Consider the following 12,943-nt stretch of genomic DNA (forward strand, 5'->3'; position numbering starts at 1 on the left):
ACCTAGACACCAAAAACATGACTTAGACACCAAACATTACTGAGATACCTCGCATTCAAACCAAGGAGCAAGAACAGTGGCGCAAACTAAAGAAGAAAATATATTCACAACTCTTGCTATAAGGACAATGGAAGTTGGTAAAACAGACTTGGAGACAACACAGAGGAAAGCGAAACAGCCTCACTCAGTGATAAGGAACCCTAGCTGACCCAAACAATCGATAACATATCACCTTGAGGTAGTGATAGTAGTGGATCGATGATGAAACCACAGAGGGAGAGTATCAGGAATGTGGGTGCAATATAATGCTGTGGTTCTGACTGTGTGGCCCGGACAAGGGTTATGCTACAGCGCTGGCTACCTGGCTAACAGTATGTTGATTTATATTAGACTATTCTTCAATAAGACAGAGACTATATTCAATATAATATTTCAGCTCCAGGATTGATCCAGATAGACACTGCTAGGACCTGTAATAAGGATCACTAATGTCAATCTGGAGGAGATAGGTTTCTCATGGGACAAACTGTTGCAAAAGACAGACTTCAGCAACAGAAGAGTGTTGCAGCCATCGAGTTCTACATGCAATTCTGACTATGGTTGCAGCCCTATGTCCTACAGTATCTGGAACGACGAGAACTAAGTAAGTAAGTTATGGGTCTTTCCATGTCATTTCAGCAAGCCATGACACCCAACATCTCAGATTGTTTTGAAATAGTTTATTTAGTTAGAAATACATAAGACTAGCATTTATGCAAAATTATTTTGTTTAAATCTAACGTGATGTGTGAGAAATTAATCTAATTGATTGCACCTAAATTAGCCATTTTAATTGATAGGATTCATGTACTATTCAACAAATATAGTACCTAACATCTGATTTGTAACAAAAGAAATTGTAACAATGGGTAAGACTTGAGGAATTCAAAATAAATGGACAAATGCCAATCCCACCATAAAAGCCAGTATACAGTATAAGTTATCTATGTCTGGCAAGTAGTGTGGAGCTGCGGCTTGGAGTATTGCTTCTTCAACCTATGCAATCTATTCTCAGTGAATTTGGTGATGTTTTTTCCCATCTTCAGAGAAATTAGTCATTGAAGTTGTTAGGTTTATGTCCCATCCTAAATCCTGATTTCAACAGGTTGACCACTAGATGGTGCTGTTCCTGCTATTAGCTTTAAAAAAAATCTGTTTCTAACTACATACTACAAACAATCTGAGATACTGGGTGTCAAAACTCCTATTCTTTGTGCTTTTTGAGGTGGAACAAACCTTATGTAATGTAATGCCCTTCCCAAGCTTAATTTCCTTACCTCAGTTAGATAGAAGAGGAGGCCCTTGAAGTTGGTGGAAAGTTTATTCAGGGCCCCAGCCTGCCTCTGTGCATCTGTCTCAGAGGAGATCTCTATCAGCACAGACAGACGGGATTTTAGCCAGCCCAGGTTCCCCTCCTGCAGCTCTGCATCGTTCCTCAGCTCCTGGAGAAGGGAGAGTAAGGTGTCAACGGTTACTGTTCTGTACAGTGTTTTTTAGCTCAACAGGGTCATAATGAGTAGGGCACACCATTGAAAAACATTTTGAAAAGGAAAGCCCAGGTAGTCCCTCCCTGTTTTAGTCCATTTATGTCAGTTTGGTTCCTAATGAACCCGTTGACCCTGATGTCTTTAAAACATAAAGTATATGCATTGTCGTACACACAGGGGGACTCCAACTTACTGTAATGGTGGACTTGACCTGTCCGTACTTGCTGGGGTCATTGGCTCGCTTCCTCAGCAGTCTGAGTTGGCTCTCTTTAGACGACAGCCAGGCTGACAGCTCAGAGAACCTGGGATGAAGATGGGCAAAGTATGATCATACTGTATATCTACCCAATATTCCAGTTTTCATTAGGTTTAAATAGTAAATAGATTAGTGGTTTGTTACAGTGGTGTCATTTCAGCTAAACCTAGGGTATGGCAATGTGACAGGGTGGGGGGTGGTTGAGGAAGGGGGGATCCCCCCACCCAATACATTTTTCAAGCTCATTTAGTGTATTTCTACACAATTTAAACATTCGAAAACAGCGAAAACAAGCAACATTTACTACAGCCACTATCATCTAGCCTCATTCCCTTCAGTCGATATTAGGAGATTTATCATTCTACAAACATACAGCAATTAGCTGCTGCTCACTAGTTTAGTGCCGGGATTAAAAACTCTAGTTTAGTTTCATGTGAAGTCAAACAGCAGTTACCTAGCCATCTACAGCCATCTTCCACCTCTGCACTGTTTTAAGAGAAAAGTTGCTCTGTTCACAGCAGATGCCTCGACTCGGTGTGGTCTAAAGACATCCCACCCGCTCAGCCAGCCAGAGAAAAAGCCTGCCCTTCTATCCGCTAAACTGCATTTCCCTTTTAATCAGGATTGGAATGATTTCAGTAGCCTATTTTAAATTGTTGGTGTTGAGCTACGCTAAGGTATGGCAACTGCCATACTCTGCCAAACCCAGTTGACGCCCCTGGTTTGTTATTAGTCAGTGCATAAATATGGATAGTGAGTAATGAGTGACTACGAAAAGGCAGAAAAGGTCCTTGGACTTGAAACAAAAACAAAACGATATGTTATGATGATTAATAAGATAATACAAATCATCATCATGACAGTCTTGGATCAGCATCGTTGGTGAGGCCTTATTACCTAGTGTTAAACTCCTTCCACTTATCAGGGTGATGCATCAGTTTGTGATGGGTGCTGTCTATCTCCTCCCGGAGTTCAGAGTAGGCCTTCTTAGAGTTGTCCAGAGTCTGGTGGGCTGGGTCTCTGTCCGGGAGCTTCTGACACAGTTCCTCCATCAAGTGTAGTCTCTTCTCACACAGAGACTGAGGACCCTTCTCTCTGAAGAAGCCCTGCAGAAAGGTACATTGTTAATGTGACAAACTCTATCACAGGGAGACATCAAGTGCCAAATACATTGACAATCATCAAACAATAACTTATATCATGAAATGCAATTTCTGAAATATGCACTGTGGACCGGCACTGTGATTGTGATATATTTTATTCTACAGGGTAGAGTGACAGTCCCCACACATTCACTGCCTGATATGGGCCAGATCATGTGATCTCGGCAAAGCAAACTGAGTTGCACCATGGAATAGAGATCACTATTAGATCAGGATGGAGACCACAGCCATCAACCCGTCTCACCCTGTGTTCCTTGACCAGCCTCTCGCTCCCCATGCCAGACAGATGTCTGTTCTCCCTGGTCAGCTCTGACTGACACTCCTGAAGGGAGACCATCAGCTTGCTTCCCTCCACCTCTACCTTCAGTTGCAGCAGGTGGTAGGGCGCCTCTGTCTGGACATCCTGAGAGAGGGAGGGAGGGAGGGAGGGAGGGAGGGAGGGAGGGAGGGAGGGAGGGAGGGAGGGAGGGAGGGAGGGAGGGAGGGAGGGAGGGAAAGAAGTAAAGAGTGAGGGACTCTTTCAGTCTCACTGTTAACCTGAACATACTATACAATACAATGAAGGTCTATCCAGGACTGACGAAGTGCACAAGACATTGAAGAGGAATTTGATAGGCTTTGAATGATTATGATAGCTAGTACGTGTCCTTTCTGTCAACATGGCACCAACCTTCCAGTGTTTGTGCAGTTTCCTGACTGTCTCTTGCAGACTCTGCTGCTCCTGCTCTGGCAGGATGTCTGTCAACTCATCACACGCTTTCAGGAACGCATTGAGGACCCGCTGGTCCAACTGCCCAAAGAACTCCTGCAAATATTGACAAATATTTGTCACTGAGATTTTCCTTATGATCCTACCTCTCCTTCCCTTATCTACTGATTCCCTAGTCAAGATTCGCCTGGTCCAGATCTGTTTGTGCTGTGCAGCCAAGTGTGCAGCCATTGTCATGGCAAACATTAAACATAAGAGTTGGCAATGTCACAAAAACAGATCTGGGACCAGGTCAAACAGTCCAGATCAAACAACATCTAAAACCCTGGTCCTATCCATGAGCAAGCTCTTGTCTTACTGTGTGTTTTTTGAGCAGGTCTTCTGGGTGGCCTCTCTCCGTCAGAGAGGCCTGAGCCACCTTGAGCACCTTCTCCAGCTCGACACGGGACTCATCAAACCTCTTCATTAAGCTGCTGTTGGCCTCCATGTGTTTCCTCCAGTCAGTGGACTCCTTGATCATGGCCTGTGACACACAAATACAGACATACTCACAAGCAGTCTCATCATCACCATCGTGTCCTTCAGGGACAGTACAGTTATACTGAATTGATTTGAACATGCTGTATAGCGCGGCTACGTCATTCAGACGCTCTCTCCCTCACATTACACAGTGCGCTACACACGTTTCCTCTGTCAAAACCCCATGATTGATTGATTGATCAAGATCGATTATGTTTATTCATTCATTTCCAAAATTACACACAGCCCTAACCTAACCGCGAAGCCTGCAGTGCCATGTATAGTCATGTCTAGTACCCGTGAGGACGCCTGCAGGTCAACAACTCTCTTCTGCAGCAGGGCCATGTCCATGTGCTGTAGGGTCTTACTGCTGTCCAGGGTTCTCTGGATGCCCTGATGGTTCTTCTCAATCACTGTCAGACACTTCTTACAGCTCTGGGTGAATGTCACCAGCTCCTGGAGAGGCAGAACCAGGATAGTAGAGTTTAGAGACTTTGGGTTACTAGTAATAACATAAATGGGTCAATTAAGCAATTTGTTCATGTTAACTAATTAGGCGATTAAGTAGAATTATGTTTTGTTGATGTAGAAAGTCGGTCTAACAGTTTGAATGGCAACCAAAACCTAATCCCTCAAGCACGTTTCATCACTCATTCTGTTCAACCCCTGACCCTCCTGATCTCACTTGGCATTTCTGTTTGAAGTCCCCGGGGGCCTCTGAGTCCCTGGAGCAGGTGATGTGGCTAGCCTTCTCCAGAGCCTGGTAGAACCCTGTGATGTTCTTCTCCATCTCCTCCAGAGGGGGAAGCAGTGACTGGGCCTCCCGCAGCAGCGGCAGACACCTCTCCCTTATCTGGTGGAAGGAGGACACAGTGAGAGAGGTAGTGTTAAGGTCATCTGGAGAGGAATGGCTGATCGGAAAGACTAGGTGATAGACAAGAGGTAATCACTGATCTAACAAAGTTGGCTTGGTGAAAGCGGGGCTTCCAGTAAATAACTTTCAGCAATCTAGTAATATCTGATCAATGATTATTCCAAGGAAAGGAGGAGGGGAAAGATGCAATTTTGAACAATTCGAACAGGAACAGGTGAGCTGGATGGTCACCTTGCTCATCTCCTCCTTAATAGAAGCCATGACAGCCAGCATCGTTGAGACCTCATCCGGGGATGTGTCCTTGGTCAGTAGTTGGGCGGTGCGGGTGGCTGTCTTACAGGCTGCCTCCATGGCAGGCACTTTGTGCTTGATGTCCTGGAAAGGGATGCGGAAGGACAGAGATCAAACATCGGTCCATTCCTTCTTACTTTAAGTATTTATGTATTCATTAATTGATTTACCATTTACGTAACCGGGAATGTCTATAAAGAACAAATGTTTTGATTTACAATAACAGCCTGATGACATTGCAACAAAGTGAGCCAAGCTGAGGTAGTTCAATAGGTAGTTCAATCAATTTTGAAAGAAAAGCAAATGTGCATGTTCTGTATGTTCTGTGTGCCTTCAGAAAGTATTCATACCACTTAACTTATTCCACATTTTATCATGTTACAGCCGGGTTATATTGAGTTTTATCTCAACCATCTACACACAATACCCCATAATGACAAAGTGAAAACGTGATTTTAGAATTTCTGCACATTTATTGAAAATGAAATACAGAAATATCTCATTTACATAAGTATTCATACCCCTGAGTCAATACTTTGTAGAAGCACCTTTGACTGCGATTACAGCTTTGAGTCGTCTTGGGTATGTCTGTATCAGCTTTGAACATCTGAATTTGGGGATTTTATCTCATTCTTCCTTGAAGATTTTCTCAAGTTTTGTTTAATTGCACCGAACAAAAATATAAACGCAACATGTAAAGTGTTGGGCTCATGTTTCATGAGCTGAAATAAAAGATCCCAGAAATGTTTCATTCACACAAAAAGCTTATTTCTCTAAAATGTTTGTTTACATCCCTGTTAGTGAGCAATTCTTTTTTTTCCAACATAACCCATCCACCTGATTAAACAGCAGGATCATTACACAGGTGCACCTTGTGTTGGAGACAATAAAAGGCCACTCTAAAATGTGCAGTTTTGTCACACAACACAATGCCACAGTTGTCTCAAGTTTTGAGGGAGCGTGCAAATGGCATGCTGACTACTGGAATGTCCATCAGAGCTGTTGCCAGAGAATTTAATGTTAAATTGTGACCCGTTTCAGGAAGCTAGGCGTATGTCGCACGTCACTACTTCACAGGAGAGGCATGTGAACCGTAATAACAAACTTGTATTCCATATGTGAATATGAATCCATTTGTTAAATGACAAGCCTTGTTGGTTTTAGCGACAGAAAAAAGCCAGGAACCTTCCCGCTAGCCATGATTGGCTGAGATAATGGCTGGGCTGGACATCCCGGGAGATGAGTTTGGATTGGTCCGCCATGTAGCATGCTTCTGTCTATAACATGAGCTGCTAAGTACGTGTTGGTGTTACTCTGGACCCTGATCTCTTTTTCGACAAACATATCAAGAATAGTACAAGGACAGCTTTTTCCATCTTTGTAACATTGCAAAAATCTGAAACCTTCTGTCCAAAAATGATGCAGAAAAACGTATCCATGCTTTGTCACTTCTAGATTAGACTACTGCAATGCTCTACTTTTCGACTAACCGGATAAAGCACTAAATAAACTTCAGTTAGTGCCAAACACGGCTGCTAGAATCTTGACTAGAACCTCAAAAAAATATCATATTACTCCAGTGCTAGCCTCTCTACACTGGCTACCTGTTAAGGCTAGGGCTGTTTTCAAGGTTTTACTGCTAACCTTCTAAGAATTACATGGGCTTGCTCCTACTTATCTTTCCGATTTGGTCCTGCCGTACATACCTACACATACGCTACGGTCACAAGACGCAGGGCTCCTTACTGTCCCTAGAATTTCTAAGCAAACGGCTGGAGGCAGGCCTTTCTCCTATGGAGCTTAATTTTTATGGAATGGTCTGCCTATCCATGTGAGTGACGCAGACTCAAACCTTTATTGAAGACTCATCCCTTCAGTAGGTCCTATTATTGAGTGTAGTCTGAGCCAGGGGTGTGAAGGCGAACGGAAAGGCACTGGAGCAACGAACCAGCCCTTGCTATCTCTGCCTGGCCGGTTCCCCTCTCTCCACTGGGATTCTCTGCCTCTAACCCTATTACGGGAGCTGAGTCACTGGCTTACTGGTGCTCTTCCACGCAGTCCCTAGGAGGGGTGCGTCACTTGAGTGGGTTGAGTCACTGACATGATCTTCCTGTCCGGGTTGGCACCCCCCTCATGTTCGTGCTGTGGGGGAGATCTTCGTGAGCTATACTCGGCCTTCTCTCAGGGTAGTAAGTTGGTGGTTGAAGATATCCCTCTAGGGTTGAGGCGGCTGTGCGTTGGCAAAGTGGGTGGGGTTATATCCTGCCTGTTTGGCCCTGTCCAGGGGGTATTGTCGGACGGGGCCACAGTGTCTCCCGACCCCTCCTGTCTCAACCTCCAGTATTTATGCTGCAATAGTTTGTGTCGGGGGGTAAGGTCAGTCTGTTATATCTGAAGTATTTCTTCTTTCTTATCCGATGTCGTGTGTGAATTTAAGTACCCTCCCTCTAAATCAGGACTACCTGGCCTGATGACGCCTTGCTGTCCCTAGTCCACTTGTCGTGCTGCTGCTCCATTTTCAACTGTTCTGCCTACGGCTATGGAACCCTGACCTGTTCCCAAGACGTGCTGCCTTGTCCCGGACCTGCTGTTTTAGACTCTCTCTCTACCGCACCTGCTGTCTCTAACTCTGAATGATCGGCTATGAAAAGCCAACTGACATTTACTCCTGAGGTGCTGACCTGTTGCACCCTCTACAACCACTGTGATTATTATTATCTGACCCTGCTGGTCATCTATGAACGTTTGAACATCTTGGCCATGTGCTGTTAAAATCTCCACCCAGCACAGCCAGAAGAGGACTGGTCACCCCTGCTTCCTAGGTTCTGGCCTTTCTAGGAAGTTTTTCCTAGCCACCGTACTTCTACATCTGCATTGCTTGCTGTTTGGGGTTTTAGGATGGGTTTCTGTACAACACTTTGTGACATTGGCTGATGTAAAAGGGCTTTATAAATACATTTGATTGATTGATTGATTGATAATCCGTTCTTCCGCTGCTTTTTTAAAAGATATAACGTTAGCCATCAAGAACTACAAAAGTTTTGCCACTTTACTCAACAACATTGATGCCTTGAATTTAGCAGGTGCAATCGACAGATCAGTTGGAAAAAGTTGTGATGGGCTACTTTCTGCACACGCCACGGTCAGTGTGAACCGGAATGATTTGACACAACGCTGGTCAAACAAGATGTAGCTACCATCAAAACGGAGTTATATGGTTCCAGTCTGTCGTGAAGCATTCATCCATGTATATGGGTAAGTGTCTAGCTACATTTTCAGATATTATACATTCCTAATTTTGTCAGAAAGTCATTTTCATTGCAAGTTAAAGCATACTGTTAGCTAGCTAGCAAAAGTTAGCTTCCTGGCTCGCTAGCTAACATTACTGGTATAGTGTAGTAATATCATTCTAATCAGAAATACATTTGCATTGCTAGTTATAGCCTAATGTTAGCTAGCTAGCTAACACTGATCCTAGTTGGTTAGCTTTAGCTACCTGCAGATTCATACTACAGCTATGACAATCAGTTTGTATTGGTGGTAGTAGTATGAGTTGTGATTATGCCGGTTCATTGTTTAGCTAGCTAGCTACATGTCTACACAAAAGACTTCACTTCTCCAGACGATTACATGACAAATCATGTTAGCCAGGTGTGTCTGGGGGTTATTATGGCCATCTATTGTATTTCATGAACATGTGTATATGTCTAGACAATAGTGACTGGTTGGTTATAGCATTTCATTCACATGAACCACCAATTTAGACAATTGTGTCTTGGTAAGCAACATCTATTAATTAAAAAATATTTGTATCTGAACACTTACTATTTTTGACATTGCTTCTATGCAAATATGTAAGTAACCATTTCACTGTACCGTTTACACCTTCTGTATCCTGTGCATGTGACAAATAAACATAGATTTTATTTGATATAGTGTGTTTTTACCAGAGATGGTAATGTGAAGAACAACATTTCCTGCACCAAAGTCAGATTAGGATATAGGCCAAGATAAAGTGTATTTTTACCTAGAATGTTTTCCTTATTGTAGGCTACTACTTTTACCACTTGAAGTCTTGAAATCTTTGGTTATTTACTACACTACTCACTCTGTTTAGCACATGGCCTCAAATGTGAATCCTTAAAGAGATGGGTGGACATGGGGCTAATGCTTATGAGGATGTGAACAATGCTGAATGGGTGTAGACAAAGCAGAACTCTTCAGTAGGTGTAACAAAACATTCAAGGGCAATTTTTTCAAAAGTTTATGAACTTTCAAAGCAGAATTACTTTCCCATTGTTCCTCAACTGTAGTGTATGATACACCATTTCCTAACTCTGAGTCTCTACTTTTATCCAATGTAAAAAAAAAAAAATGCAATTTCAAATTTTGCTACATAGGACTGAATCCAGGTGGTGAGTCACATTTCTCTACCATAAGCCACCTCCAACATTGTTTAGATAATTTGGCACTACGTCCAACCGGCCTCACAACTCCAGACCACGTGTAACAACACCAGCCCAGCACCTCCACATCCGGCTTCTTCACCTGCGGTATCGTCTGAGACCATCCACCCAGACAGCTGATGAAACTGTGGGTTTGCACAAACTGTCAGAAACCGTCTCAGGGAAGCTCATCTGGATACTCGTCATCCTCACTAGGATCTTGAGCTGACTGCATTTTTGCGTCGTAACCAACTTCAGGGTGTAATTGCTCACCTTTGATGGCCACTGGTGCATATTGGAGAAGTGTGCTCTTCACGGATGAATCCCAGTTTAAACTGTACCGGGCAGATGGTAGACAGCGTGTATGGTGTTGTGTGGGTAGGCGGTTTGCTAATGTCAACTTTGTGAACATAGTGTCCCATGGTGCCAGTAGGGTTATGGTATGGGCAGGCATTAGCTACAGACAACGAACACAATTGCATTTTACCGATGGCAATTTGAACGCAAAGAGATACCGTGACGAGATCCTGAAGCCCATTGTTGTACCATTTATCCTCCGCCATCAACTCATTTTTCAGCATGATAATGCCCATGCCCCATGTCACAAGGATCTGTACACTATTTTTTTTTAAATCCCTGTTTTCCCATGGCCTGCATACCCACCAGACATGTTACCAATTAAACATGTTTGGGATGATGAACGTGTACGCCAGCATGTTCCAGTTCCCACCAATATCCAGAAACTTTGCACAGCCATTGAAGAGCAGGACAACATTCCACCGGCCACAATCAACAGCCCGATCAACTCTATGCGAAAGAGATGTGTCGCGATGCATGAGGCAAATGGTGGTCAGACCAGATACTGACTGATTTTCTGATCCATGCCCGTAACTTTTTTTAAAGGTATCTGTGACCAACATATGCATATCTGTGTTCCCAGTCATATGAAATCCATAGATTAGGGCCTAATGAATGTATTTTATATTTTTGTTCAGTATAGAGCGGCGGTGAACAACAATCTTTAAGACTTTTCACAGATTTTCAATGGGATTCAAGTCTGGGCTTTGGCTGGGCCACTCAAGCACTTTCACATTCTTGTTCTGAAGCCATTCCAGCATTACTTTGGCTGTATGCTTGGGGTCATTATCCTGTTGGAACATAAATCTTCGCCCCAGTCTAAGGTTGTTTGCACTCTGAAGCAAGTTCTCATCAAGGATTTGCCTGTATTTGGCTTCATTCATTTCCCCCCTTTATCCTTACCAGTGTTTCAGACCCTGCCACTGAAAAGCCTCCCCATAGCATGATACTGCAACCACCATGCTTCATGGTAGGAATAGTGTTAGACAGGTAATCTTTTGCCTTATGCTCTCAGTATTTCACATGCTTTTTTGCAAACTCCAGGCACGCCTTTTTATCAGGAGTGACTTCCATTTTACCACTCTCCCATAAAGGCCAGATTGGTGAAGTGCTGTAGAGACTGTTGTCCTTCTGGCAGGTTCTCTCATATCCGCCAAGGAACTCTGTACTTCTGTCAGAGGGGTCTTCGGGTTCTTGGGCACCTCCCTGACCAAAGTCTTTCTTGCCCAGTTGCTCAGTTTGATCGGACGGCCAGCAGAGTCTGGGTAGTTCCATATTTGTTTTAGTTTCCAATGATGGAAACTACTGTGCTCTTGGACACTCTTGGAAATTGTTTTATAACCTTCCCCAGATATATACCTAATCATCTCGGAGATCTACGGACAGTTCTTTGGACATGGTATAGTTTCTGCTCTGACATGCACTGTCAGCTGTGGGACCTTGTATAGACAGGTGGGCTTCTTTCTAAATAATGTCCAAACAATTGAATTGGCCACAGGTGCTCCAATCAACTTGTCATCTCAAAGATGATCAAATTAAATTGGATGCACCTGAGCTCAATTTGGAGTTACATAGCAAAGGGATGTGAATACTTATGTAAATTACATATTTCTGTATTCTGTATTTGATTTTCAATAAATTTGCCAAAATGTCTAAAAACATGTATTCACTTTGTCATTATTTTGAATAAGTCAAGGGGTTATAAATATTTTCTTAAGGCACTGTAAGTACGTGATGGGTACCTCAACATCTTGAACGAATGTCCTGACATTCAGGAAGGACACTTGGACAGGGGCAGTCATCTTGTCATTGGTTGCATTCATGAAAGTTTTGAGAGTAGCGATAGAGTCTTGATAGTCCTGTTTCAACTTGTCCACCTCATCCGCTCTAGCATACTGCCATGGAAACAGTGAATACAATGAATGTCTTTATAACTTGAGCATTCAATGTGAACTTTGCTTATAAAAGCAATGCCAAGATCTTTTATGACACCTGAGTCTCACAGCCTAAATAATAGTGGTTAGCCCTGACACATGGCTGTAGACTAATGAGTCTACAGCCATGTTTCATGGCCCAATCCGGAAGTATGCTTCTCAATAATCATAATCGTAGGTGCAGGACAAATAGGAGATTTAAAAAAAATAATTTACATGTTTGACTTTAACGAACAGCTCTCTCCACCTCCCATTGAGAAGAAGCAGCTGCTGCTTAAGGTCTCTGGAGATGGTCTCGTCGCATGTCTCGATCAGGAAGTTCCCTGCATCATTCATGTCCATGTGCTGCTGGATCCAGTGAGGAAGGTTCCGGAAGAAGTCCTAGGGTTGAAGAAGAAAGACAGAAACTCTACACAATTGATAGCAATAGCTGTGAGCATAGAATATACAACATTGAATTTGCTTTAAAGGGGCCAACAGACATAGTGGGTGTCTATACAGCCAGAAAGAGTATTTTGGCACAGCACTTCAAATGTAATGTTGACCCAAAAAGCATATACAGTACCTTCGGAAAGTATTGACTGCTTGAACTTTTCCACATTTTGTTACGTTACAGCCTTATTCTAAAATGGGTTAAATAAAGTAAAAATAAAAAGAATCTACACACAATACCCCATATTGAGAATGTGAAAACAGGTTTTTAGAAATGTTTGCTAATTTATCAAATATAAAAAACAGAAATACCTTAATTACATAAGTATTCAGACCCTTTGCTATGAGACTCTAAATTGAGCTCCGGTGCATCCTGTTTCCATTGATCATCCTTGAGATGTTTCTACAACTTGATTGGAGTCCACCTGTGGTAAATT

General features: G+C 42.9%; 1 protein-coding gene across 1 annotated transcript in view; it reads right to left on the bottom strand.

Annotated features, from left to right (window-relative positions):
* Window positions 1-12,943, bottom strand: part of syne1b (spectrin repeat containing, nuclear envelope 1b) — a 136,589-nt gene that overhangs the window by 101,014 nt on the left and 22,632 nt on the right. Inside the window, exons 18-28 of the mRNA XM_090210871.1 lie at window positions 12,291-12,455; window positions 11,883-12,035; window positions 5,279-5,422; window positions 4,859-5,026; window positions 4,471-4,629; window positions 4,013-4,177; window positions 3,616-3,750; window positions 3,190-3,348; window positions 2,680-2,888; window positions 1,720-1,828; window positions 1,317-1,481 (exon numbers count right to left, since the gene is read on the bottom strand). Of these exons, the coding sequence (XP_090066997.1) occupies window positions 1,317-1,481; window positions 1,720-1,828; window positions 2,680-2,888; window positions 3,190-3,348; window positions 3,616-3,750; window positions 4,013-4,177; window positions 4,471-4,629; window positions 4,859-5,026; window positions 5,279-5,422; window positions 11,883-12,035; window positions 12,291-12,455 (1,731 nt within the window). The remainder of the gene's footprint in view (window positions 1-1,316; window positions 1,482-1,719; window positions 1,829-2,679; window positions 2,889-3,189; window positions 3,349-3,615; window positions 3,751-4,012; window positions 4,178-4,470; window positions 4,630-4,858; window positions 5,027-5,278; window positions 5,423-11,882; window positions 12,036-12,290; window positions 12,456-12,943) is intronic.

This window comes from Oncorhynchus mykiss, chromosome 19 (genome assembly GCF_057628025.1).
Source record: "Oncorhynchus mykiss isolate SJ-2025 chromosome 19, ASM5762802v1, whole genome shotgun sequence".
Taxonomy (NCBI): domain Eukaryota; kingdom Metazoa; phylum Chordata; class Actinopteri; order Salmoniformes; family Salmonidae; genus Oncorhynchus; species Oncorhynchus mykiss.